This window comes from Betta splendens, chromosome 11 (genome assembly GCF_900634795.4).
Source record: "Betta splendens chromosome 11, fBetSpl5.4, whole genome shotgun sequence".
NCBI lineage: Eukaryota > Metazoa > Chordata > Actinopteri > Anabantiformes > Osphronemidae > Betta > Betta splendens.
This window is the reverse complement of record NC_040891.2, coordinates 12,825,168-12,853,063: the sequence shown is the minus strand read 5'-3', so window position 1 is coordinate 12,853,063 and position 27,896 is coordinate 12,825,168. Positions and strand designations below refer to the sequence as shown.

At 49.0% G+C, this 27,896-nt stretch overlaps 1 protein-coding gene across 3 annotated transcripts in view; it reads left to right on the top strand.

Annotated features, from left to right (window-relative positions):
• LOC114866310 (ephrin type-A receptor 7) overlaps positions 1-27,677 on the top strand; it is an 89,624-nt gene extending 61,947 nt beyond the window's left edge. For 2 of the 3 annotated variants that reach the window (XM_029168095.3, XM_055512770.1), the window contains exons 6-19: positions 7,930-8,054; positions 9,493-9,769; positions 10,504-10,612; positions 13,444-13,569; positions 15,133-15,188; positions 18,629-18,754; positions 19,162-19,347; positions 21,759-21,820; positions 22,264-22,380; positions 22,459-22,545; positions 22,903-23,055; positions 24,987-25,177; positions 25,260-25,424; positions 25,592-27,677. In XM_029168095.3, coding sequence (XP_029023928.1) covers positions 7,930-8,054; positions 9,493-9,769; positions 10,504-10,612; positions 13,444-13,569; positions 15,133-15,188; positions 18,629-18,754; positions 19,162-19,347; positions 21,759-21,820; positions 22,264-22,380; positions 22,459-22,545; positions 22,903-23,055; positions 24,987-25,177; positions 25,260-25,424; positions 25,592-25,706 — 1,895 coding nt within the window. In that variant the 3' untranslated portion in view covers positions 25,707-27,677. The remainder of the gene's footprint in view (positions 1-7,929; positions 8,055-9,492; positions 9,770-10,503; positions 10,613-13,443; positions 13,570-15,132; positions 15,189-18,628; positions 18,755-19,161; positions 19,348-21,758; positions 21,821-22,263; positions 22,381-22,458; positions 22,546-22,902; positions 23,056-24,986; positions 25,178-25,259; positions 25,425-25,591) is intronic. The other variant, XM_029168097.3, reaches the window with a different exon arrangement.
• Positions 27,678-27,896: the final 219 nt, after the last annotated feature.

Sequence of the window (27,896 nt, the reverse complement as noted above, 5' to 3'; positions counted from 1 at the left end):
GCCGTGGCTGGTGTGGTTGGCTGGAAGTCGGGGACAAAGGAACCCTGAGGATTTAAGGGCACAGTCTGAGTTGGTTCGAACAGGAGCTCTGTTATGGCCAAGAACCCAAAGGACACACACAGACCTACAGGGGGCTTCATATAGTATATAGGTGTAGGCGTATATTTAAAGTTTCATTGTTATTGGATGAAAAGCATCTGAAATACCGTTTAAGACCTCGTGGAATTTAAACCCTCCATTAAAGCCAAATTGAATTCCTCCTCAGACTGGATACTTGCACATGCACAGAGGAGTGGATTTCTCCCAGACAGAGGAGGATTTATCAGGCCTCTCCAGGCCACCAAGGGGATGGGGGGCTGCACGGTGTGTTGGGACGGATGAAAGGGAAGGAGGAATGGGGGGAAGAAACATGGCTGGAGTTCTGTGAGGAGATGGGGCATGGGCTACAGAAACGGGGATCAGTTGAGCTCAGGGCTCAGGAGACGCCGCCTCCAGCACTGAATTAGCCAATATATACATTGCGTGTGTGTGTGTGTTTGTTTTTATCTGCGCATTGTGTCACGTTTAATTAGTGCATGTGCACGGCAGGATGACACTTGAACGCGGCTGCTCACGGGGGCATTTTTGTGTGTTTCTGAGGATTTGTGTGTGATTGAAACACACTTGGGCTGAATGTCTTGGCCCCCAGTGGTACATCCAAAGCCCTTTAGCTGAGGCGGAGGAGAAGAGAGGGATGCAGAAGGGCTGTGGAGATGGGGTGGAGGTGTGGGTCAGGGAGGAGGACGGATTGGCATTTCAATATCCTGCGAGGATTACTGGCCCAGCTTTAGATGGCTGGTCCCCGCAGAGTTACACAGAGAAGGATACATGAAGCGAGGAGGGGGAGGAGGAGGGGATGCGGTGAGGTGTGCGATGAGTAGCCTGTGGGCGCAGGGCACAAACAATGAGCCGATTTGGTTCCTGCAAATATTTAGGGCTAAAGTATATGCGGCGGTATCTGATTTGCAAAAAAAAAAAAAAAATGTAAATGTCCAACCAAAGCATGATTGTGCAGCCGGTGCACATGGAGAGAAGTGGAGAGATGAAAGAGGGACATCAAGGCCTGGAGATAAAAGAGGTGGAGATGGAAATGGAGGCCGGAAGCAAAAGAGGAAAGGTGAGACTAAAGCTGTGAATGTAAAGGGAGCTCACATACAGTAAAAGGACGTCTGGAAGCTGAGAGAAAGAATGAGACCGGCAGCTCCTACATCACCCATAAATGCAGCAGATCCAACCCTTCCTTCGTCTGGACTCATCATCACCAAGGACTCTGACTTGTGACTCTTTGAATATTCATAGGCTGGAATTAATTTGGATCACACCTTCCTGTATCATGTCTTTCCCCCCTCCGTCACTGACTGAGTGCAGCTCAACTGTCAAACTGCAGAACTTCTTTGTCGTGCAGTTTCCAGTGGCTTTTTTTTTTCCACCTTCACACCTCTCCACCCTCTCTCCTCCGTCTCCACCTCCAGCCCGCTGCATGGAGGCGTTTGGATCCTTTTTGCCTCCTTAATTAGACGTGATGGGAAGGTGAAGCTTCAGCAGGCACCAAATGAATAGAGTCATCAAGCTACTTTTCAGGACTATAGCCCGGCCACTTAAGATGCTTTGTCACCCTGTGATGGGAATTTTAATTGCCTACCTCTTGGCTTATAATTGGAGTCTATGAAGAGACACTCTCGGGCTCTTTTGTATGTGTGCTCTGCGTGTGGATTTACAGGCTGTATCTTGTTGTTCGGAGAATTGCACTGTTCACTTAGGAACAAAAAACAAACCTTGGAGGTGGTTGATGACACACACAGTTTTATCCTCCTAATCAGAGAGCTGCGCCGAGGCTTGAGAGCTGTCTTTGTTGAACACTCACAGCAGGGGAGGCAGCGCGGTGAAAACTACGTGTTCTTGTCATAAAGCGACTAGAAGGAAAAGTTCAAACTTCAAAATCTCTCATTTTCTCCCTCTAATACCTTGTGAGCACTTCATCGGGGCTGTGTGTGCGTGTGCGTGACATTTGTGTTGTTTCTGAGGGGCTTGTTGCTGGAGGGGAGGTGCGCTTGGCGGCGCCCCTACTGTGTGTGTGTGTGTGTGTGTGTGTGTGTGTGTGTGTGTGTGTGTGTGTGTGTGTGTGTGTGTGTGTGTGTGTGTGTGTGTGTGTGTGTGTGTGTGATGAACTGTCTGTCACCCACCTGCTGTTGTATCAGAGAGGAGCACACCATCATTCACAAAGACAGCTGCATCTCTACACACACACACACACACACACACACACACACACACACACAAGCCTGTTTTGATTCTCTTTCACGTTACTTTCAAGAAACTGCCTCAGAGCATATTTTGCATTTGTAAAAACAAAATATTTTGAGGAAAATATTTAGATTTAAAAAAATTATTAATGAGAACTGAATTTAGATTTAGGCCATTTAAAGGTCTAGGTCAACAAGGATGACGTCATCACAAAATCCAAAGCATCCATTGTACTGAGTTGTGTTTATTCTCTATGTAGAACTCTGTTGACTATAGTACAGATCTGGTGAAACACGCAGACGACGCTCTTTAAGCCTGTGGCGGCAGATTGAGGCTCGTACGCCTTCGTAGCCAAGCTAACGCAGCACGCCTGGATTAGCCCGTGTGTGTGTGTGTGTGTGTGTGTGTGTGTGTGTGTGTGTGTGTGTGTGTGTGTGTGTGTGTGTGTGTGTGTGTGTGTGTGTGTGTGTGTGTGTGTGTGTGTGTGTGTGTTGGAGGCTCCACACAGAGGCTGCCTGGCTTCACGGACGCGTTGAGATCAGACCGTGCCTCTGCCTTCGGGCGAAAGCGAACGGGGCCGGAGCGGCGCTCAGAATCAGTCCGCGTGCAGCTGTCAAGAGCGCTTTAGGCCCGTCGGCCCGGTCGCTCTCCCACGGTGCCACACTCCATAGATTTCTACAGTGGGTTAAAGGTGGCGGGTTCTGCGTGGGTCGTGCAGACAAAGACGTGCATTGATGTACGTCCTTTGAAATGTTTCATCATTTGATTGCAGGCTCCGTTTTCAGAGGCCTGAACGCGCTCAGTAGCAGCGCTGATCCGTCTGCCGCCCACATAGTGAATGACACCTTTAATCAGGCCATCACCAGCAACATATAGACACATGCACGCACACCTGCTTGGATCCAGTCCCTGAAACATATAATTTTCTAGTTTAGATGGAAATGTGCCCTGTCCAGGTGTCTTCCCTGCAATATCCCTCCCACACTCGGACCGAAATATCTGAGTCTGAGATGAAGAGCTTTCCCTCTAAACACCTCCTCCTCCACTCATAGGATTGATAATAACCAACACTGAATCCTGATATCAGTTTTTTTGCCTGCTTTGGGCATTCAGAGCATAATAGTGTGCTGTATATATGGATATTTAGGCTGGTTGAGACTGAGACCCAGGTGAAACAGGGAACTGGTGGAAGTGACTTTCTAAACAAAGTGTTTGCTCCAAGTTCTCGCTCTTTTCATAAATAAAGTGGAAACTGAATGCGCTAATTATGAATGTGCGATTCACCTATTTTCAGGTGTCACAGTGGTTCATTTTCAGCACGGCGACGTTAACTGTGGTAAAACAGCTTCATGAAAGCTGGTCTCCTTTTATTTTTTTTTTTTTAATCACCTACATCATTATGTTGGAATTTTTAACTTTCATTACATTAGCCAAAGAAACTGCTGTGTCAAGGTTGGCATGTGAGTATTTCTTTCTTTTAGAAGGAAATTTCAATAGCTTAATTCTTCTTATACGGCTTTTCTCATTTTAATAACCAAACTGTGGCTGCTTGACTCAATCCGTAAAGTATGAAGAGTCTCCGGCTGCCAGACGTCTTCTTCATGTGCTATATGGGACTTTAATAAGTTCATTACAGATGTGCACGTCCTCATGCACACTCCGCTGGGACTTTGACAGAGAAATCTTGCAGCAGTAGGTGAAAAAGCTCCAGGGAACGCCGCGCCGCGCCGCAGGAACCCACGTTCCCGCTCCGCTGCTGTCAGTCACATAAATCACCGCACCCTGCGTTTAACCCCCGGTAGCGGCCGCGGCGCCGCGTCCGAGGGGGACCGCCGCTCCCGCTTCCTGTTAACCCTCCGCACGCCAAGCAGCCTGACCGCCGCCGCCTCCGGCTCGGAGCCAGACGCTCCATCTTCCCGTCTCCTCATTCGTCCGCGCCCTTTAATATGCGCAGACACGCGCCGGTGAGTAAAGCTGCGCACGTGGCAGAGTCGGTGAGAAGTGGGAACAACAAAACCCCCTCCTGACAAGATGGATGTCATCTCAGCGGAGGCACAAACAGGCCTGTGGGGAATAACGAATTCTCCCGAGAGCTGATATGGAGACAGAGCGGCGCCGGGAAGATTTAGGGACGCGGCGAGGAGAGGAGACCCGCAGAAGTGAGAAGAGAGGAAAAAAAAGTCGGGACGACTGCGAAATGTTGAGGCCGACTGGTGCCGTGGCCACCGGGGAGAGCAGCCCCTCCGCCTGTCTCCTCTGATAATGGAACAGACGTGCCAGTCGCACCTCGGCTGCGAGCGCCCACAGCGGTGGCTGCCATTTTGTGCCAGAGTCTATTCATGGCTCCTGAGCGGAGCTGGGGTCAGAATCTATAGGACGGAGCAAACTTCTCAACTGGCTGCAGCTGACGGAGGCCCGGCCAGAGCGGACGCTCAGCCTATGGAGGTGGAATCACAGCTGCCATTTGGTGCCAGACGCCATCAGCGCCTCACTCTTCTGCCTCATCAGAGCCTTTTCTCAGCTCTATAGACAATTACCTGTATCAGAGATTGGTCCGTGTGCGGCCGGGCTTTCACAGTGGATCCTATCAGGCGCTGTATGTGTTTCTGACGACTGCCTATCAGCGCGTCCGCCGTGGGATTTCTGCTCCGTGATGAGGCTTTGAAAACATCTGCTGTGCACTTCGGCAGCAGAGATGGAGAGACTTATTGCACACAAGGCCATCGCCTCTACTATATTACTTGTGATGATTGCGCAATTGTCTGCATTTCTGTGTGTGCGTGTGTGTGTGTGTGCGCGTGAGTGAGTGTAAAAGCCATTTCAGAAAGTTGACAGCATTGATTGCTTCCTCTGAAATATAGAGCCAAACCCACTACCCTCCATTTTCTGCCACACGCCCCCAATGTATACGTTTACACAAGAGGCTGAATGTGAGCGTATGAAACCGTGGCATCACAGCATCAGCAGCACGAGTACCAACAGAGTCAGAGTTAAATAAACGGGAGGTTCTATCGTGGGTACGCGATGATGGTGGACGTGTGTAATGAGTCCAGCCTCTCCCTGTTTGTTTTGTAGTAATCGCCTCAGGTTTAATTAGCTCAGCGAGACGCTGCTGCACCACCAGCAGCCGCAGCCACTGTATCGGTTGCGTATTCGTGCCTCGGGGCCGGCGCCGTGTGCGTTGGCGGGGAAACGGCGTGCACCTGTTGTTCCGTGCGTCAGATTGATCTGCGGTGTGATCTGGAGTTTGGAAGCAGGCACCGGTCTAATGCATAATTCAGGCCGAGGAGGGCGAGAATAGCAAACAATAGCCTGCAGTTGTGGATGGGGAGCACGCGCTCCGGCGTCAGCGTGTGCGGCTGACTTCCTCTTTGTGTTCGGCTCAGACTTCCTTCACACTTAACTGTCACCTTTCTGCCCGGCTTGTCTCTTTCTCGCGTGGTCCTTTTACCACCTGCCCCTCTCACCTCCACTTTGTGTGCGTTTCTTCAACTTCCAATGAGCGGTGCTGCAGCCTGTTTGCTCTGAGCGGCTGATTTATTGAGGTTTACCTGGTTATTAACAGTCCTGCATACTGTTCATTGCACTTCACCTACCTTGTGTTGCATTCAGGAACTAACTATGACTAACATTTTCCCAACACAGTCTGAATTAGTATTTTCCCACTGTTGCTTCCACTGACATCATCCTATTAAATGAGTATAATTAGTTTGCCCACAGGAGCATAGATGCAGGTTTATAGATCCTACCTCACCAGAACCTGCTGAACCTTCATCATCATATTACAATAATAAACACGGGGGGTCCTGGGGTTTAGGTCGGAGAATTACTAACTGGGCTTAATTAGGTTTACCCTCGTGACCAACAGGGCAGAACGTGTGTGGTAATAATATGTCTCGCAGACCTGGTGGCCGGTGCAGTCGGCCCTTTTTCAAGCACATTTGTAAGTGAGTTGGTTGCAAACGTTTGAAGCTGCAGCGATCGCCTCCTTACAGTATATTCTCCTCTATTGTACAAACAACAGTTTAAGGTGAGAATGGGCCAAGAAACACGCGGTCCTCAGCCTGATGAGGCCGACGTAAGCTGCAACGACCGAGTCAGCACAAACACGCAAAAACAGCCTCGTCTGTCCTTTTGGTACGAAAGACTCACAGTCTTTCGTACCAACAAATAACACATAAGTGCCGGCGCCTTCTAAGGCGGCAAATATAGCCCAAGATGGGCGATGAGAGACAGATAGAGAATGAGTGCGCCTTTGATCTGCTGCCTAAAATGACTATTATCCTGCTGTTGGAGGGAAGGAGCTGCACAGATGCTGTGTGTGTGTGTGTGTGTGTGTGTGTGTGTGTGTGTGTGTGTGTGTGTGTGTGTGTGTGTGTGTGTGTGTGTGTGTGTGTGTGTGTTCTCATAGTTTGCTTGTGTGTGAGTGACAGGCAGAACATATTCATCAGCGTGGGCGTTTTCATCGAGGAAAGAGATGAATTCTTGGCTAAAGGTCACGAAAGCGATGAGAAGGAAGTGGGGAGAGCGGGGAGGGGGAACACTCCGCTGATGGGGTGACTGAAGGGAGAATGACGGAGGAGAGGAAGAAAACAAATGACACACCAGAACCCAATACCACAGAAAACATGGAGAATGCATGAGTGCCCAGCTTCACGGTTACGTACGGCAACAGACGGCTACGTACCGCTACGTACGGCAACAGACGGCCACGTACCGCTACGTACGCAGGACATCAACGTTTTAGTTCTAGCAATAGTTAGCATCTGCTACAGTACATGACTGAACCAGAAACCAGAGACAGTAACTGCATCCCCTCCGTTTTGAGTGACACCCCATTAGCCACTTCATTTAGCACAATTAGCGCTTTAGCGGGAGTGGGCGGAGCCAGCTGATCATCGCACGACGTGCTGCCCGTCATTGGATGACAGAGAAACAAAGAACCGGCCTTTCGTCCGTAATGAAACCGTTCGCTTAGCGTCGTGCACCGCATAAGAATTCACCAGCTCTCCACCACGATCCACCTCCTGTTTTTCACAAAAAAAAAAATGAAGCATCTGTCAGAATAAATTTCACCGCGGCGTCTCTGGATTGAGTCAGAAAAAGTTCTGAGCCGGGATTTGATTGAGAGACTCCGTGAGGAAGCAGTGAGTTCAGATTAGGAGCGTCTCCATCCGTTAGTCCTCTGTCGATACGAACTTGTCAGTCAATCCATATCTGTATTGATCCATTGTCAGCCTCAGTGCACCGACCCAGACTCTGTTCGATACCACATCCACAGACAAAGGAACTGTTTATCCATTTATGGGAACTCTTGAGTGCAATGAAGTTGTCTTCTCTGACATGTCTCACTTTCAATAATTAAATCATTACTTCTCTCTTACCTATTGTCCTTGTATCTGTCTCTTTGATGCTTCGCTGCTAATAACCACTTCCTGTATTTCTGCATCTCTCCGTCCCCATACTCTAGCTAATAATATATGGAGCATATTTACAGCCTGGTTCCTAACATTCGCTGCAAATGCAGCAGCTCTCACACAGCTTCTAATGTCCTTGGAAAAAAGTTCCTGGAGCTGCTGCATTTATAATAAATGAGACCGGAATCCCAAACCTCATCTCTCCTCTGCTCTGCTTTCGTCTCTCCAGCTCCATCTCTGATCAGTGAGCTGCGAGCGGAGAAGATCGAGCACAAGAGTGTAACCTTGGTGTGGAGGGAGCCGTCCTACCCGAACAGCAGCCGCACTCAATATGAGGTCAAGTACTACGAAAAGGTAAAAGCTGTTGCTGCTGTCTGCATCGCTGCTGCTTTTCATCTATTATCATATTCACTGGTACATTTGAACTGTGCTTTTAATTAAATAGATACGTTCCAGGAGCATTACGAGTAGCACTAATGCTATATACTGTACCAACATGAAAACCTTTGAGATTTGATACTGTAGATGGATGTGAAAATTCCAAAATGTGTCATTCTGCAGTTTTACAGTGAAGTTCAGATGATGTCATGTTGCTCATACTATGGAGGCCTTAGTTTGAGCCCAGGGGACATCAGGGGCCTCGGATCTTATCCAGTACACGTCCTCCATAAACTCAATCAATGAATTCAGACTCTGTTTTTGTCCTGAACTGCTATTATTTAAGAATCATGACCTGTTTCATTATGGAGTCGATTCCTTTTGGTTTTATTTTCTCTCGTCGTGCTCATTTAGCATGGCACTTAGTCAGATCGCGGCCGCCCCATCAGCCCTCGTAGCCCTCACACTAAATCTGTCATGCTCTCCAGCACAGCTGCTTTGCTTACGACCCTGCGTTTTCTGGCAGCGCCGGCCCTTTGTGTTTGCCTGTGTCACAGTCTCACCCATTTCCACACCTCCTCCTCGTCGATGCGTCGCCATATTTAATAAAGCTCCAGTTTCAGTTTGAGAAAAAAGGTGGGCAAAGAAAAGAAACTGTTAACTCTACAAAGTGACTGTGCAAACGCATAGAACTTAAGACAGGTATTCACAGGTTGAGTTTGACTCTGACCTTTGCTGTTGTCTTCCCACCAATCTTGTCTGAAAGCACCTCTCCTTCCTCCTCCATCCTCTCGAGTGCTTCTCCGTCTCTAACTTAATAGCTCGCTCCACAGGAGTCGCTCATTATACAATAGCTGCCTCTCCGTCCCAGTTAATCTTCTCGTACTTACTCCTCCTCTTCATGCAAGCTGTGTTTTAAGTGGCAAAATGCTCCAACCTGCAGAAAAAGAGTTTGTGTAAACTACTTCTGAATCTGTAATGACCTACAGTGCGTGGTGTCCCTGAACGCTCCACACGCAGGGTTTCTGGATCTATAGTAAATCTATTGCATCCGTTCAATGGCTCTGGACGTCGTTCAAGTGGTTCTAACCTCTTTTACAGTAACCTCATGTAAAGATGCCATGTTCAGTGGAAAGGGAGCTGAAATGACAGAAGGAAAAAATCCCTGACAACAAACGGGTAATTAGGTTACTGTCACCTGCTTTCTGGCCTTGTTGCGCCCACACGTGTGAGGCGTGACGCATCCTGAGCGCGTATCCGTTTCCTGAGCGCCGCTGCAGGAAGCAGCTCTCGCGCCCCTCCGCCTGTCTCTCTCTCCTCGCACGTCCGCCAGCGCTGCAACCTGCATGAGGCCCCTTACAAGCGGATTCCACCTACTCGTCTCACTCCCGCTCTCTGTCTTCTGTCTGCGCAGGAACAAAAGGATCAGAGTTATTCCACTGTGAAAACCGCCGCCACGCGGATCAGTGTCAACAACCTGAAGCCCGGCACCACATACGTCTTCCTCATCCGGCCTTTCAGCACGCCGGCGCCCTCCTCCTCCCTGTCCTCCTCCTCGCTCTCGTCCTCGGCCTCCTCCTCCTCCTCCTCCGTTTCCACCTCCTCCTCGTCCTCCTCGTCCTCCGCCTCCTCTCCTCCCATCGACTACGGGGCGTACAGCGCCCCCCTGGAGCTGCAGACCCTCGGCGAGTGTGAGTAGGGGGTGCGTGTGGGCGCCGGGCCAGTTCACATGAGGCTCTCTGCTGAAGTGAAGTATGGAAAGGCAGAAAAATGATGTGTGAAGATCCTAGATTTCACCAGGAAGCTGTGAAATGATTCTCCTTTGTGCACGTTTCTCTGCTAGTGTGTTTCTTTTGAAGCTTTTATTGGTCCGGAAAAGGGCTTTTAATGTTAAATATTCATCGTCTCAGAGTTCTGAGCTGCTTCACACAGTTGAACTCACCTGAGAACTGCCCTGCACATACACCATCATCCAAAGCTGGGCAAAAACCAACTCTACCAGCGTTTATTCACTTTCATTACACACACTTAGCTCCACTTTAGGTCAAAAGGTCCCGTTTTCACTGTAATTACCCTTTTGCATATTTAGTTTTTAATATTTATATTCATATTAATATTTCCTCAGGCTGAATGGAGCATGAAATAAATATTGACCTGACTCCCACATGGCAACAACACATGAGCCTCCATTGACAGGAAAAATCTTGTGTAGAATTCTGAACAGACATTTAAAGTGCTTGTGTTCATGTGTGGTGCTGATGCCTGTTAGTGTGTGAGGCCGTTTCCACGACAGATGGGGAAACTTTACAAGCTGTTTGTGGGAGATGACTCCTCTTCCCTATCGACTGTGTTGAGGTTCAGGCTCACGCTTCACAGGAAGACGTTGTTTGTTGTTGCTGATGGTCCTGGGTTTTGTCCTTTCCAGTGGCTCTCGCGTCCAGTGAGCAGAATCCGGTGGTGATCATCGTGGTCGTGTCCGTGGCTGCTCTCATCATGCTGCTCTCGATGGGAGTCGGGCTTCTCATCTGGAGGAGGTAAAGCCACGCAGACTTAAACACACAGAAAAGAATTACTATTCAAATCCTCTCAACTCTGACGTATGTGATGTCACATACTTCACGACGTATTACTACTTGAACAGGGGTTTCCAGCTAGTTTAGACGGACTCAGCTGCACGTAACGTGAGTTTCCCAGCAGACGTAGTTACTGAGTATTCAGACATGTTGCTTTTCACTTTTCGTTCAGCTGTGAAGTGAATCTTTGAGTGGAGAGTGTTTGGTGGCGTCAGAGCTTTATTTTGTGTATTTAACATGTAGTCAGATACAAACTGGAGCTGAAGCAAACAGAGCAGTTAGCCTGTGGTAATGGGCAGAAATGGGTCCAGTTGCTTTTAGCTCTGAGTAACCACTTCACAGTAAGTGTGGTCTGAGTGCGAATTAATGGACTTATTATTTACTTCAAAATAACGGTGAGTATTTTGTCCTGGTCCCAGATTTCCTTCCACGTTTGTGCATGTTTTGCTGTCGCGCTTGTTGCGTTTCAGCATCTTTCATTCAGCCCGGCCGTATTTCTAGCGCTCCAGCTTCGCCCGCTGACTCGCGTCCAGCCCCGCGTCCTGCCAGCGCGCCTCGCACATGCCCACACGCAAGCGTGCTCGTTCGCACACGCAGCGCCCACTCCCACGCAGGGAGAGAGAGAGCGGGCGGGCGAGCGAGCGAGCGCACGCCAGGCGCCGCCGCCCGTCTTCTGTCGTCGGCCTCGGCTGCCGTTCAGCTGGTCTCCGTCCAGGCTGCAGACACAGCGTCGGCCTCTACGCTGCTCCTGTGATGCAGAGACACACAGCCGGCGATGACGGAGCCACATGTAGAAACGAGACCCGTTCATCGAGAGAATCACACACAGTCAGTCAGTCAGTCACACGGGTGTTTAAACATGGCTGCTCCGTCTAATAGCATAATGTTGCTTATCTCCTCTTTCTTTCCATCACCACATTCATTCCAAATGGTCTCCATTGTTCATCGCTGCTCCACCATTAACGTGCTCTTCATGCTTTGCATAAAGACAAAGACGGACTGGCTTGATGCCTCAATCAGCAGTTACTGTATGTGGCGGCGGCTGCAGGGCTCGTCACCAACATGGCTGCCGCGTTTTAAAACCCGACGTCACGTCTCGCGTCCAGTGTGAAGTCGCCCGCGTCATCTTCAAATGTCTCGCTTTGTTAGTGCTTTGTATTTTCCTCTCGTAACACACACGAGCATGCAGTCCACATGCATGCACACACACACCCACACACACACACACACACACACACACACACACACACACACTGACAATCCATCGGTGCCTGACCGGGTCTGATGGAGCCAGAGTTCCAGGGCATTGCCCAGACATCCTGCAGGAAGCCCAGGCTTCACTGCTCCGTGCAGTGGGATTCTTTCCCCTTCAGCGGCCGCCGTGCGTGCGTCCCCCGGCCGGCGAGAATTAAAGCCCAGGGTCATTTCACGGGGCCACTGACTCTGGGTGACACTGTGGCAAAAAGGTGGATTAGGAAGCGAGGAAATGAAATGATAGGTAGGTCTCAGGCGCCGGCGTGTCTTTTTCTGCGCGTTTTGTACGGATCAGTACCGCAGTGCATTCAGAACATATTCAGACCCGTTCTTTAATCTGTTTGATTCAGTGGCGTTTTTCTCCTGGAAGTTGACACTTTGCTTTGTTTGGAGCAGCCTCATTCTGGTCACGAAGCGCTGCACACCTGCAGAGGGGGATATTTTTACCGCGGTCCGGCTGCAGTCGGCCATTTTCAGGTCTCGCATACAGTAAGATGTGGAATAGGTTCAAGCCGGGACCGGGCATCTGTCTCGTTCAGCAATCACTCAGCGGAGCCGCAAGTCTGACACCATTCTGAGTCACACTGCTTAAAAGTTGGGATGAATAAAACCTGCAGGGCTGTTTCTGCCCCGCATCAGTATCCAGTATAGTCTCCTGGCCTAATTCCTCTCTGCTGCACTTCACCTGTCAGCTGCTGGAGGATTCTGCTCCGGCTCGCTCACCTATTATTCATGTCATTTCCATAACTGCGCTTTATTTTGGAGGGGGATTCTTGTGTGGAGAGAAAAGAGCTGATATGGATTAGGTTCAATTTACATGGTACCGTTCCTCTTTGAAGTCCAACTGGAAGCGCACGCGAGTAAGTTATATTTTGGTTAAACATGAGCAAACATTTGAATTTTACACCATTAAAATAGTTTAAAGCCAACGAAAACATGCTGATTTATACAAACATTAGAGAAACACGCAAAACTAAACAGAATATATTTGTTTCTGGATCAAAGCCGTGCAGTGCAGATGCCGGTAACGGTTATTTCTTCATTTTACGATTCACATTCATTCATAACAGTTGAAACGATCCATCAACGCCAGTTGCTGTAAATAACAAAGACAAAACGAGGAAACTCTGGCAGAATCAACCTCCACGCGGCTGAAGTGACGGCGGCGGGACTTGGCCGGCGGCGCCGCTGTTTGGCATTCGCCTGCTTTTTCCCACCATCTGGTTCTCCTGAAGTGTGAAATTTAAAAAGTGCTCCAGAATTCTGGTGGAAAGCGTTAAATGGGAGGCGGTTGAGCGACGCAGGCTGCATTGTTCCAAACGGAGCCTATATGCGCTGATGATCCCTCGTTATTCACATTTTTATCATATTCCAAAGATGAGGTTCATTCGATTCGAGGGGACGCCATCCGTCCTTCCACGGTTATGTTGACTCACCATCTTCTCAAGTAATGAAAAGAGCCAGGATTGACATTGGCCCTCCCTCCCTCCCCTCCCTCCCCGCACCCCCCCCCCCCCCCCTTGTTTTCTTCCCAGCAGCGTCTGCTCGAGCTCCTCCAATGTAACTCCTGCTAACGTGGTGCTGCTCTCGACCTCCTTCTCCACTCTTCCTCCTCCTCCTCCTCTCCTCTCTCCTCTTCCTCCCTTCACACAGCTGATGCCCAGGTACACTGGCATGCCTGCCCTCCCCTCCTGCACTATCGCCCCCCCCCTTTTATTTCTGCTTCCTCTATTTCCCCCAGTTGTCATGCCATCGCTTCACTCGCTCTCTGCTTCCTTTTCCGTCTCCAGTTCTTCTCACACCAAGGGAACGATAATAAACCAAAAATCTATTTTTCCTCTTTCTCTTTTTTTTCCGTCAAGCCATTTGGCCCGATTCCGTTTATATCCTCAGCCCTGTGCTCTACAAAGATGTGAAGTGAAAATGTGATGGAGACTCTTACTGTTGAATTCAGCCACACAGAATTACTTTGCATCCGCAATTTCACTTCTGTCACATCTGGAACTTCTCAAAACAATGAATGGAGTCGTGCGACTTTCCCATCAGGCCGTTTCTCTCGCTCGTCCCCGTTCCCTCTCTTTGATGCAGGCCTACTGCTTGTCCGCTGACCTACAGTCTCCTGCTCCGCGTCCCGGCCTCGCTCCTCCATCGCTGCCCTGCTTTCATCTGCTCCATCCGTTCTCTGCCTCCTTCCTCCTTTTCCTCCTCCTAACCACCTCCTCCATGGGCCACGCTCTGCCTCTTTACCACTTATCTCTCCCTCCATGCACACCCTTCTGCCTAATTATCCTCTTACTCTAACCTCTTATTTTCTTGTCACTTCCTTTCTCCCCCCCTCGCCGTCCCTGCTTAGCTCTCCTCCCCCTTTGAACCTCTTGCATCTTGCTTCTCTTGGTGCAGTGATACTCTCCATCTCCACCTCCCGCCCGCTCCCTCCCTCCTTCCTTATTCCCTCTCCGCTGTGCTCCCTTATCTATTAATTCCTGTCTCCTCTCCCCTGTCTGGTATCTGCTGCCCCGAGGAGCCGTGCTGCATGTGTCCGCTGGTGTGTTTTGACAGACAGGGTCCTGACCTTGTCTCGGTCCCTGCTGCTACACAGGCTAAGGAACGTGTCAGCCCTCACCCTCGACCGCGCCACCTCTCGCGCAAAACGCGTACACGACGGCGTAAATGGATGCACAGAGTTGTACAGTACAACCAACGCACACACCGATGTGGCTCCGTCAGGCTCAGTATGTGCCGTGACATTTACATTAACACCCAGCTCCCAGAGCAGATATTATGTTTCACTCGGTGACATAAACGCACTCTGATCCAGCGTTAGAGGCGCTCAGAACATTCAGAGAACGTCCACGCGTAGAACCCAGTCACCTGCGTAGAACCCGTCAGCCGGTCGCTGGTTCCTGTGAGCGTTTCCTCTTATTCGTCCTCAGATCTTCCTGGTGTTCATTTGCGCTATCGCATCAACGCTTCTCCACTCCACTATCAATACTCTTCTCTGTCTCCCATCTCACAGTTATTGCACATTCCAATATCTATTATGCTACAAGATAAACACTATCTGACGCTTGTGTGTGTGTGTGTGTGTGTGTGTGTGTGTGTGTGTGTGTGTGTGTGTGTGTGTGTGTGTGTGTGTGTGTGTGTGTGTGTGTGTGTGTGTGTGTGTGTGTGTGTGTGTGCGTGTGTGTGTGCGTCTGCCTCACGCCCGCCTTTGTTTCTCTTTGCAGACAATGCGGCTACAGCAAAGCGTCGCAAGAAGGAGACGAGGAGCTTTACTTCCAGTGTAAGTGGTCGGGGCCGTTAATAAAAGGGGATCTGCTAATAAATGCGTTGTTCTCCAGGTTGGCGTCCGGCAATGCAAGAGTCTACACGTGTGCACATGCATTTTGGATGACGTTTGAGTCATTAAGTAGCACCACAGCATCAATTCTTAATTCTGAGTGCGTGCTTAACTAACTCTTGACACACTCCATTAGGTGGTGTGTGTGTGTGTGTGTGTGTGTGTGTGTGTGTGTGTGTGTGTGTGGGGCTCAGTTTATTGGGGAGAGATTGAAATCAGGAGGATGAGATGGATGAAACCAGAGAAGCTCCGGAGCAAGGCCGAGGTCCAGCTCCCGCTCTTCAGATTGTCGTTGTGCGTGATGTCGTACAAGGTCGTCAACAGTGTTTTTCAAACTCTGCTCGCAAAGCTCTCAATGGACTTTTAGTTTGACAGTGACAGAATGGAAGTAGTTCGACATATCTCTTCCTGTCGGCATGCAAGCGTGTGCGGCAGAGATCCTCTAATGTGGTGATTTATGTGTGTTTTTGGAGTTTTTTGCGTGTGTACACAGTTTTAATTTCGTGCGTGCGTGTGCTTCATTTGCGTTGTTTAATCTCCCAGCATGCTGAGCCCTCCGGAGAGGTTTGGAGCACTACGCCTGATGAATAATGAGCCGAAGCCACGCGGCTGGGAATTAGATGTGCTCAAACAAAGACGAGCCAACAGCTGACAAGCATGCAGTCCACACACACACACACACACACACACACACACACACACACACACACACACACACACACACACACACACACACACACACACACACTGGCCTGCTTTCCACACCTTGTTCTGTAGAACATGGATAAATGGGCCCAAAGCCCCGTTTTGTCTGCATCTCCACACGCTCGAGTCTCGAGTCCACTTCCTGTTGGACCCGTGTGAGGTTCAGAGTTGCGTGTCGGCCCGCGATTAAGTTCTCCTTCCATCTGTTTCGCCAGCAGCCTCTTAAGACACGTTCCCCACCCATACATTAACACAGACAGACAGGACACAAGTGAAGATGAGGGACTAAATGAGCGTGTGAGTGATAATGCAGAGGAAGGAGGAGGGGAAATGAGCGAGTGGGAAGCGGAGAGGGATGAAGTGTGAAGAGGTGATCTGGCAGAGAAGTGGAGACTCATCGTAAGTGACACCGCTCAGAACATTAGTTTTATGTATGTGATTGCTGTGACCTAGAAACATGCGATAGGAGAAAATGGATTGAGACTCATCTACTGCCTTTTATTAATAGGCGGGTTTAATATAGCAGAGAGTCTGAGTGCATGCGAGGGAGGGGGGGGGGTGTGTCTTGGGAGCTGAATTGGGGGGGAGGGCGTCAATAGACACTGTTTATGTGCTTTTATCTCCAAAGAGAGAACGTGAGGCCGAGCCGGCTCGCTCCGAGCGCCATTGAAGATTACGCAGCCGAGTGTGAACACGGTTTAGTTTCCCCTCGATCACTCGCGGCACGGACACGGTTAACCCTGGAACTATCCGGCCATGAAGCCGTTTTAACCCATACCGTGTGTGTGTGTGTGTGTGTGTGTGTGTGTGTGTGTGTGTGTGTGTGTGTGTGTGTGTGCGTGTGTGTGTGTGTTCGAGCTAGAACAACGTGCTTGAAAATCCTATTTGATAGAAAGGAGCGTTCGATCCTCCACTCAGCCTTGACCTTGAATAGAAAAGGTTTCATTTGCTTGATAATTGGACTTTTAGCTTTATTTGTCAATGTGTGCCTCTGAGTGTGTCTGGACAGCGAGTGTGTGTGTGCGTGTGTGTGTGCGCGTTGGATCAATACGCCGTTATGAGGCAGCCAGTATCCTTCAGGTCGATCTGGAGCTGTAATAACATTTCAGAGCTCGGTCCAGCTGCTGGGAAAACTACCAGGCTTTTTTCCGGAAAGAGTGGCCTTAACGTGTAGTAACAGGGGTCAAAGGTCGTTTAATTGACAACTGTTCCCGGCGGTTAATGGTTATTGGCTATCTGTTGGTGAGTTTATTTGCTAGTTGTAGGTGTTCTGTAAATACAACAGGCAGTTGATAACGAAAACAAGAAGCTCATTGAGGAACCGGGGGGTGTTTTTGTTTGGCTGTGTACAGTCAAACAGTCGGGGTCGATAATCACTCGCAGTTTTAAATGTCAGCTGAAATGTTCATCTGTCGTCTCATTAGTGTCGCACTGATCGTTTTGCAGAAGTTCCTGAAAGATATTAGGGGAGGTAATTGCAATAATAACCTTTTTAGTGTGCAGGTAAGATCTATTTTTAATTTCCACTTCATTCTCCGTGTTTAGCGGCTGTCGTCGTAAATGTAGCCATCACTTTTGTCTCGCGGTGGTTTTGGGACAAAAGATCTTATTAATTTTGCGTCTTTTCGTGTTTTATAGGAAGCTTTAAAACGAAACACAAAGTAGCGACTCGACTACTAGTAAAGTGACATGAGGTTTGTCTGCCTCAGCTTTTTGCTGCCTATTATGTCCTGCCCTAGTTCCTGACTGGAGATTATAGTGTGTGTGTGTGTGTGTGTGTGTGTGTGTGTGTGTGTGTGTGTGTGTGTGTGTGTGTGTGTGTGTGTGTGTGTGTGTGTGTGTGTGTGTGTGTGTGTGTGTGTGATGCCTCACTCAGCTCTGTGATCTGACGGAGGCCTTGCCGTCAGTCTTTGATCTCGGTTTTTCTCTCTGCCTTTGGTCTTTCCAAGGTCAAGACAAACAAAAACTGAATTAGACGAGTTACGAATGCATGACGTGTGCGAAGCCTCGTGTGCACGTCGTAGCGCCCGCTATTAGCGCTCAGCGTTGTGATGGGTGGGCCGCTTCGTTTTAATCATCGTAGATGACGTCACTGCACGTACAGGCCTTGTAATGAAACGGGAGCAGAGTGAATGTGGCGCAGACTATGTTCTAGTTGATTGCCTGCTGTTTAGCTGGGTGGCAGATGGAGATACAGTAGATCCACAGTGAGAGTGGAGCCCATGGCAGAAAATGATGTGGCTATCTGCAGACATTAGAGCTAAAACTCTGCTATTGATTCCAGCCTCCACATCAAAGACCTGGGGCTTTTTTCTACACAACATTTTGGTCTAATGTTCAAGAGCCTTGCAGAAATATACTTTTTTTTGTTGAATAAGGCTTGGATACCAATTCGTCTGCTGAGTGTGGAGCACAAAGCAGTGCAGACATGAGAAATGCTTCTTCTTTTGTGTTGAGTAAGGGGCTCTGCCGGACCCGCCGACGTCTTTATGCTGCACGATCGCTGGCCGCCTTGCACTGATTCATGGTATTTGAATCTGAAAGAGTCTCCTCAATGTGCTGCTTGTAGACATTTTGCCGCTGGGAGCGTTTTATCATGTCTGTCCTTGTGCAAACAAGCACGTGGAGCATAAAATATGTTGTTGTTTTTTTTTGTTTTTTTTTTTACCACATTCCAGTTAAGATCCCGACGCGGAGGACCTATATCGACCCAGAAACCTGCGAGGACCTGCTGCAGGCCGTGCACACCTTTGCCAAGGAACTGGACAACCTGAGCATCAAGATCGAGAGAATTGTGCACACAGGTAGGAATTTTACAAAGAGCAGCTGGGGCCAACTAGGAATTTCACCCCGACGTGCCTTCGGACAAACTGGAGACACCAGATGATTCGGTCCGGCAGTTTGCTGATCTGGTGCAAAATGCAGCTCCCTCTTTGATCCCGTCGTACTCCATGTGTCTCGATTGTGTCTGTTCATTTGCGTCATCCCTCTGGCTCCCCAGTGAGTCTGCTCCAACCCCCCCCCCCCCCCCCCCTCCCCCTCATCCCCCCGCTCTGTTTAACCCCTCCTTCTTGTCTTCTGGCTTCCTTTTGATCTTCGCTCAGCTATTACTCCATTCCACCGATCTGACCCGTAACACCATTCCCTGCTCTTTCGCATTTTCGTCGATCAATTGGGATCGTGACCTGCGTTTGTGTGTCTCCCCCTACAGGCGACTTTGGCGAGGTGTGTCGCGGTTGCTTGAAGCTGCCCAGTAAGAGAGAGCTGCCGGTGGCCATAAAGACATTAAGGGCCGGCTGCTCTGACAAACAGCGGCGTTCGTTCCTCAGCGAGGCAGGAATCCTGGGGCAGTTTGACCACTCCAACATCATCCGTCTGGAGGGTGTCATCACCACGGGTGAGTAGAGAGGAAGGGAGAGTGGGCTGATGAGGGAAGCATAGTGGGGTGGGGGTCAAAGGAGGAATGGGACCATTTGAGTGCAGCCAGAATCATAAATGAGGTTCATCGTGTCTATTACTGAAGGAAATAAAGCCGTAGGAGGGTCAAACTAAAAAGGAGCAGCAGTTTGACCTTTTCTGCTGAGGGGGTTCAAAGTGTCGAGAACGACCGGGAGCCGGGACTCGGAGCAAAAGGCTGGAGGTGGAAATCTTGGAAAAGCACTTGGGCGACATCGATATCACACGGAAGGGTCAGCACGCACAGGAAGAAAGGGCAAGATGGAGAAAGAGGAGCCTGACGAGCTCGAAGGCCGACGGCCGCTTGGATGCTGCGCGCTAGCAGCTGCGCTACATCAAGGCCCATTTCCCACTGACAGACAGCAATTGAGGTCCTAGAGCGAAAACTGTGTGGAAGGAGGGGAGGGGGGGGGCGAAATTTGAAGGGAGAGACAGAAGATGAGGTAGAGGTTAATGGGAATGGCAGGTGAAGGAAGGAGCTTTAAAGACTTTGCGAAGTTTCGGTTGCCGCCACTCGATGTGTGTTTGCGTGTGGGCACCGTGCCCGAACACTCTGTGCTCAGTAGGATGGCAGCAGATGTGCAGGGTACAGTAATTGGTGCTAGAGACCCAGCGGGGCCCTGAGATCCACTCCAATCTCTGCCGTCATCAGATGCACATACACACACACACACACACACACACACACACACACACACCTGCTGGCTTGCCCCCTCACTTGGCATGAAATCTGTGCACACAAACACTACACACACCCACATACTGTTAGGCTACAAATCACCTGCTTTACACTACTCAAGCCCCCCCCCCCATCCTCGGCCTCCTTCAAGCCCTACATTGCACCTAGCGGCTAACCGCTAACAGCAGCACCTCCTTACTGCTCTTTCCATTGTTCCACCATAATTCAAGGTCACATTAGAATCACAGGTTGCGCCCCTTTAATCAGAGCGGCGTCGTTCTTTCCTTTCCACCGCTACGCGCTCCTTTCTTTTATGACCCATGATTAGCTCCGCCTTCTTACTGGCAGTTTCTGGATTACAGGAAATAGGATTATAGGAAATGCAATAAGGTGATTTGTTACCTACCAGAAGTGTTGTTTAGGAAGTCTTTTCACATTCAGCACCGCGGGGCAGAAACACACAAAGTGGCAACGCACCCAAATGAAGTTTTGTGCTGACGGTGCTGTGGTCCACGTTTTGGTGCTGCAGCGACATTAGATCAAATCAGTGGAGGAGAAAGCTCCACATCACCTTTATTTACTGTGAAACAAATGCGAAATGTAGATATTTCCATACTTATTACTTATTCTGGAACCTTGACTCTTGATTGAAAGGTTAAAAGAGACAGTTTTGTCACATGTTGCTTGCTACAGACAGCAGCGAACAGTATAGTTCAAGGTTTTGCCTTTCAATATGTATTTAAATTACAACCTACAGTGTGTGCAGCCGCAGTAAGCAGTTATTACTTCCTCTACTTGTGTCACACGTCTTCCCTCTGCACTTTGGCTCAATTTCGATTTCCTCTAAAGCCCGATGTGTCTGCGTGTCAGTGACAGAAGTCCTTTAAGTGGCTCCTTGTTTGCAGCTGAAGGTATTAGTCATCGCGCGCCTTTGCAACCCATCAACTCACGCTTGTGATTCGCTTTCAGCTCCTACTAATTACACGGGCTCCCTTATTACCACAGCGACTCACAGTTTGAGTTTGTTATCGATAACCTTTGCAAAAAGCCTCTAAAAGCCTGCTAATATTAGCGAACCATGAACTGTGGATGCTCCACTGCCCAGTTATGATTTTTTGCAATATGTCTGAACACACTTTGAGGAGCCTCAATCACTGGAAATGATGTGTGATATGAGGCTGTTTACATATCCCTCCAGCTTCAGCTCACTGTTATCCTCCTATAATCCACTCTTCCTCCTCCTCCTCCTCCTCCTCCCCCCGTCTCCTCTCTCCTCCAACTGCTGCATTCTTATTTTCCTCTTCTGTGCACTTCATAGCACTGCTGGATCCCGTCATCTGTGCCTCGGCGCCGGTGTGTGTGCACGCACAACCGCGAGTGTGTACGGCGGCTCACAGATGGGCTGTGTGTGTGTGTGTGTGCGCGCGCGTGTGTGACTGAGTGTTTGTAGGTCGTTAAACTTGCTGAGACAGCCAGAGCAGCTCACAGGTTCTCCCGGCTTCACCACAGTTCACTGGGTGAAGAATGGCTTTGCACAATGCCTGCTGTGCTGCCAAGTGGACTAGACTCACTTTATTCTCCCCCTCCCCTGCTCCCTGTGTCTCTATTACCTCTGACTTTCTGTCCTCCCTTGATTCCCACCAATTCACCGTCTCTCTCCCGGCTGCCTGCAGGTAACACCATGATGATCATAATGGAGAGCATGTCTAACGGCTCCTTGGATTCCTTCCTTCGGGTGAGTTGTCTCTGTGTATCTGCAGTTCTTCACAAACAAGTCCAGACCAACCCTTCATTATTGTCGTCCGTTGTTCTAATAATCTTTATTCCCTACTATTATGTTAGTCCTAGGGCAGCCGTGCTTGTGTGTATTACAGTAATAAGCGAATTGTAGCATAATTAACAACACAAATAGTGTTTGTGCTCAGAATGGCTGTGAGCTTCTATAAAGCGTCATTGCGCCCCTCTGCTCTGTGAGCCACAGCAGTGCGGCTTATAATGATTTGAATTAATGGCCTGTTTGTTTTTACTCTCCAAATAAAGTGAGTCAGCTCAGTGAGCGCAACATTGCTCTGTAACGAATGCACCGGCTTACGTTTGCACCCCCCCCCCCCCCCCCCCCCCCCCCCCCCCCCCGCTCCCTTTCTCCCCCCCTCCCACCGACGCCTCCCGCCTGATCAGAAACACGAAGGCCAGCTGAGCGTCATGCAGCTGATCGACATGCTGGCCGGCGTGGCGTCGGGCATGAAGTACCTCACCGAAATGGGCTTCGTTCACAAGCGGCTGGCGGCGCACAAGGTGCAGTGTGGGAGCGGCCGCTGCGTTTCCCCACGGGGGGTCCTTCCCAGCCATAATCATTTGACTTCCTCTCCGTAGGTGCTGGTTAACGCCAACCTGGGCTGCAAGGTGTCCGGCTTCAGGCCACTCCAGGAGGACAAGATCGAGGCCATCTACACCACACTGGTAGCGGAAGCTAATAATGAGCGCGTGCTAGCCTCACCGGCTGTGTTACATTTTACATTTCACATTTGACATTACTAATTAATGGCCTCACAAGCTGCTGGAAGGAAGCTCCACATGTAGGGGCGATATTTTTAATGAGCCTTAGACCGAATGTGAGTTAACACATGTCATGTCAGGTTCAGTTAAGATCCTATAATTAAGCTTTCAGCGCTTTATTTCGCAGGATATTTTTGGGTTCCACTCAAGGTGAACCCGCTCCACTAAAGATTCGTTTGATCTCCCAAAGACATGTTGAAAGCTTTTCCAAGAGAATATTAAAGCCTGACTTTGTTGGACGTCCGCCTGTGCTCTCTCCAGCACGGAGGGAAGAGCGTGGTGCTGTGGACCGCTCCCGAGGCCATCCAGTACCACCGCTTCTCCTCCGCCTCGGACGTCTGGAGCTTCGGTATCGTCATGTGGGAGGTCATGTCCTATGGAGAACGGCCCTACTGGGACATGGGCAACCAGGATGTAAGCAGAGAACACCATATGATGACGCTTTCTATTTGTCTTTAATCTCGGGGCCTTTATTGTTTTCTTCCCTCCCGCCATCTTTCACCTGCAACAATGGGCCCTATATCCACGCCAGCTTGGATCTTATTAAAGGAAAGCCAAGAAGCCTCAGAGCTTTTTGTGGGGCCTAAGTCCCCGCCTTTGAATCTGCATCAGCTCCATGACCAATCCTGTTTTCCGTTAAGGACACAGGACCCCCTTCTAGTGGCCTCTGCCTGTCCCCGAGTGCCATCCTGATCTTACAAGTGTTGAAAATCCCTCTTGAAAAATTCATTTTCCTTCCAGAAAAAAAGCAAAGTGCTCACTATTAAAGGGTTGAAGAGATTGTCCAGTCAATAGGGCCCTGCTGCTTGTCATTTGCAACCTATTATTTCCAAGTCAGTGTGTGCGGTTGCTCTGCTCGGCTCGCGTCACTCCCACTTCTTTGTCCTTCAGAAAAAGGTTGCTTTAATTCCGTGTTTTCAAGGAAGTTGTGCCCGTAAAGTGCTGCTAAAAGCGCGGTGCAAGAAAAGAGATGATCTTTCCGGCTAATTTTCTTTTGATTGAAGCCACTAACGCTTTGAAAATATTTAAAGATATAATTTTACTTGGTTGTTAGCGTTCATCAAGTCTAAAATCGTCATCATGCTAATGCCTTCTCGAATTAATGTCATCAGAAAATAATGCCCACGCTTTATGCAGTCGCATAGTTAAGAGCAACAGATTATTAGCATGTTCCAGTTTTGAATGTCCAGAATTAATATGCATGAGTTATTCAGCAGGCACAAGAATAGCAGGCGTTGTTAGAATCCCCTTTTTTCAGTGCCCTTTCGGCGCGCGGAAGAAAGTTTCCTCTCAGCCGGGTTCATATTATGAAACTTTCCAATTGAGGGGGCAAAGGTCAAACTTGTAGAAAGCCGGGGATATTAATCCACTTTAAATTGATACATTAGATCATAACGGAGTTGTTGGTCGGCCTGTCCACCTGTGATCCGCTGCGCCCTTTACCAACTGACTATGATTAAATGGAAAATGTCAAATGTTGAAAAGCATTTTATGAAAGCTCTTTAGTAAGATAGGGGCTGAGGGGGTGGAGGAGGTGGAGGAGCGGGGTGTTAGCTGGGTGGAAACAATGCTGCCGATGGATGTCACTCCTGTCATTGTGCTCTAACTGCGCAGAGGCTGTGTTGCGTGTCCCTAGATCCACTGAGAGGACTGTGTTTTTACTGTGAATGCATCTTCAATGGGTGAGTGAGCGGCACCGGGCGTCTCTGAAGGGGCGCTTTGTGCGAAGACAGCGAGGTTTAGTGAGGAGCATAAAAAATGCTGAGCAAGGATGAATCATCAGTCGCGTTCTGTTCAGTTGCTTAGTCACAGAAGCATTTAAAGAACAGATCCGCTTTCATGGTTAATTTAGGATCCAGATGTCGCGATACCCCGTCAGAAATCCTGAGGTGACATTAAATACAGAGATAAGTGATCTTTATTCTCCGCACTGTCATAAAATGGTTTTATTTACCCGTATCTAGGAAATTCCGTTTGTTTTGCTGCTGCCTTAAAATAAACCATTATCAAAGAGCGAACACATGCGATGGAACATTATAGGTGGTTTAATTAATGACAGGGGAATGAAAAGCACCAGCACTTCTCTGCATGTATTCATCTAAGTAGGATCTGCTGTTCGAAGGTTTCTGTTGGTGACTCCACTAAAGAAAGGAAGTACCTTACTCAAGTTTTTAAGTAGTTTTCCTAGATTCTCATTCCTATTCACACTCACAAACATCCTGCTTTTGGAATTCATGCAGTTATATTTGCCCAGTGATGCAGGTACAGTACCTGGGGAGAAATGGCCAAATAGCACTTCCAGTATTTGTGATGTAATCTAATTGATTTCTCGCTTCTCGGTGCAGGTGATAAAGGCCATCGAGGACGGGTTCAGGCTGCCGGCGCCGGTTAACTGTCCTCCACATCTCCATCAGCTGATGCTCGACTGTTGGCAGAAGGAGCGAGCGGAGAGGCCCAGCTTCAGCCAAATCCACTCGGCCCTCAGCAAGAGCATTCGCTCCCCCGACGGCATCGGCTCCTCCACGTTGGCGCGCAGGTACTGTACGCTCAGCTGGCGCCACCGCAGGCTCACCCGTCGCACCGCTGCATGTGCTACGACCTGTGAATGTCTTCCCCAGAACCCTCAGCTCATCCATTGCACTGGCAGAGAGGCCGATGCCGTCCTTCCCGGCCTTCAACTCGGTGGGGGAGTGGCTGGACGCCGTGGACATGGGCCGATACAAGGACAATTTCACCGCTGCAGGATACTGCTACCTGGAGTCTGTGGCTCGAATGACTGTACAGTGAGTAGAATGATGCACGCTTAGAAAAGAATAATACCGAGAATTAAAGCACTAAGAAAAAAATAAAAGAATAATTACAGTATAAAAGTTCAAAAACTCCTTAAAACATATTCACTCCATAAAGACACTGATACGCAGTCCAATAAATGTAACATCTGTGTCCGCAGAGATGTGTTGAGCCTCGGCATCACCTCCCTGGAGCATCAGAAGCTGATCCTGGCTGCCATCCAGACCCTTAGAGCCCAGGTGATCCAAATGCACGGCCGTGGTGTGCAGGTCTAACGCTGCTGTCTGCTCTCACGCTGCTGCTGCTGCAGCCCCACAGCCTCGCTTTGTGCCTGTGGACGGTGGGGTGAGAAGTGAAGGAGGAGCCTTCCTGACTAAGGGAAGAAGGGCACACGTTCCAGCAAGCTGCCCTCCTCTGTTTCCTCCTGCTTCCCATACTTCCTCATGCCTTCCTTGATTCCTTCCTTCCTTTTTTCTACGAAAACACCCCTCAGAGATGAGCCGTGTTCCACACACAATTAGAGGATAGCAGAGGAGTGGTGTCACGTGACCTTTGTGACCTCTAACTGCACTTTGACCTTCATGTTGCTGGGGACGGATCAGTGCTCTTAGAGAAAAGGAAAACTCTTGGTTGGAGGACGGGGTTTGCCTGAAGCGCCCGAGCTTTGGGAAAAGGCCCCATGCTGCAAACACCAGTTACAGACTCAAAGAAATAGTTCCATTTGTGGGAGGAGTTTCCCTTTACCGCAACGCAGAGTCACTAAAAACAATGTGACTGCGAGCAGGAGCTGCTCTAGCGGCGCTTTCGTGAATATCTTTCTCCGCCGACGAGCCGTCGCTGACACAAACTTAAAGTGAGAGAGGCCGACGCCATTGGCGCCGGAGCGGACGTTTCTTAAGGCTGAACCTGGCTGTGACGCAGAGCAGCGGCAGCGCCTTTTCAGACCTGAATAAACAGTACAGTGTGTACGTGGTGCTCGCCGGACGGAAGGAGCAGTAGCAGCTGATGTACTGTATTCTAGGAGTACTGTATCTGCGTAGGGGCGTCGATGCTGCAGGACACACTTGTAAAGCGAAGGGTGGATCATGCGATTGTTCATTTCCTCGTGTGTCTCACTCCTCGGCCACACTTTCTTTACTCCTTGTAGTTCCATTAGCCTACTGGGTGTCCTGGTACAGTAGCAGAGTCCTCCTCCTCCGAAGCCTGTCACATTGAAGGCTCTGTGTAGAACTCAGGCTCTTCTAGGAATCAGCCTGACTCAGATATTTATCCATATTTATTTATGTTCACGCACTGTAAGACAAACCTATTAAAGTGGGAGTTAGGAAGGTTTATTTATCTTTATAATATTTAAAATGTTAAGCAGCTGTTTCCTCGTTTTGTTGATTTATTACTGAACTTCTACATGAACCTATGGGAGGACGTTTACTGTCGCCACACAGTATCTGTGTATTCTTCAGCGCTGGGTTTGTCGCATCCTGTGCATTTCCGTGTCCGTGCTGCAGGACGGACACAGTATTAACGAATGTCGCGGACGTCATTCCACGTTTACCTTCCGTTGCTGTTGACATCATGCTCGGCGGCTGCACTTTTTCCACTTGACTCCCGTGTCTGACGTGTCTGTACAGTGATCTGCCCCTTGCCTTCCTGCACTGCTGTGTCGGTGCAGGAGAGCAGCCGCTGACTGTATCGGGGCATTAGCTGATTCCTACTGGTCACAATAGAAGCTACAGACATTTTAACTGGAATATTGTAAGTGGTTTGTATTTGGTACTAAATGGGTTTTCGTTCTGCCTCCTTGTATTCTCCTCCCTGAAGCTGTTTCGTCAGTAAAGTAATTTCCTCCTTACTTGCACATGTTAATGTATCTTATAAGAACAGGTGCATCACACACAAAACACTCACACACTCTCACAGCACCAATGGAACTGGACCTCGTTGCCGACCCCCCACCCCGCTACTGTGACCATTATGTTTAAATGTTCAATACTGTACATATGTATTTGAAAATGCTAAATCTATTTTTATAATTTGTTTGAAGAACAATGTGTCGAAAATAATATCTGCTCACTGTGTAAAGGTTTTTTTGTTGGGTTTCATTTAGGGCCATAGCCAAGAAACAAGTGTTTGGAATATAAAACGGAAAAAAAAACTTTTGTTTTTGAGGATTTTTACCTGTTAGAAGAAAATCTATTGGCTGTTGCAATATTAAAATGTGTTATTAAAAAATCTCCAATACAAGAAAATGTTTTGTGCCTCTTCATTTCTGAATGGGAATTAATTTTTAATTAGATCTTAATCAGTAAGAAATTTGATTCATGTATTTAAATACAGGCTGATGTGTTTCCAGTGGATGATTACAGGAACACCGTCCCTGACTCAAGTCACTGTGTAAATGATGCATCAGGTGACTAGTGAGTATGATAAAAAATATACTTGGGTGTAGGAGAAGCAATCATTTTGGA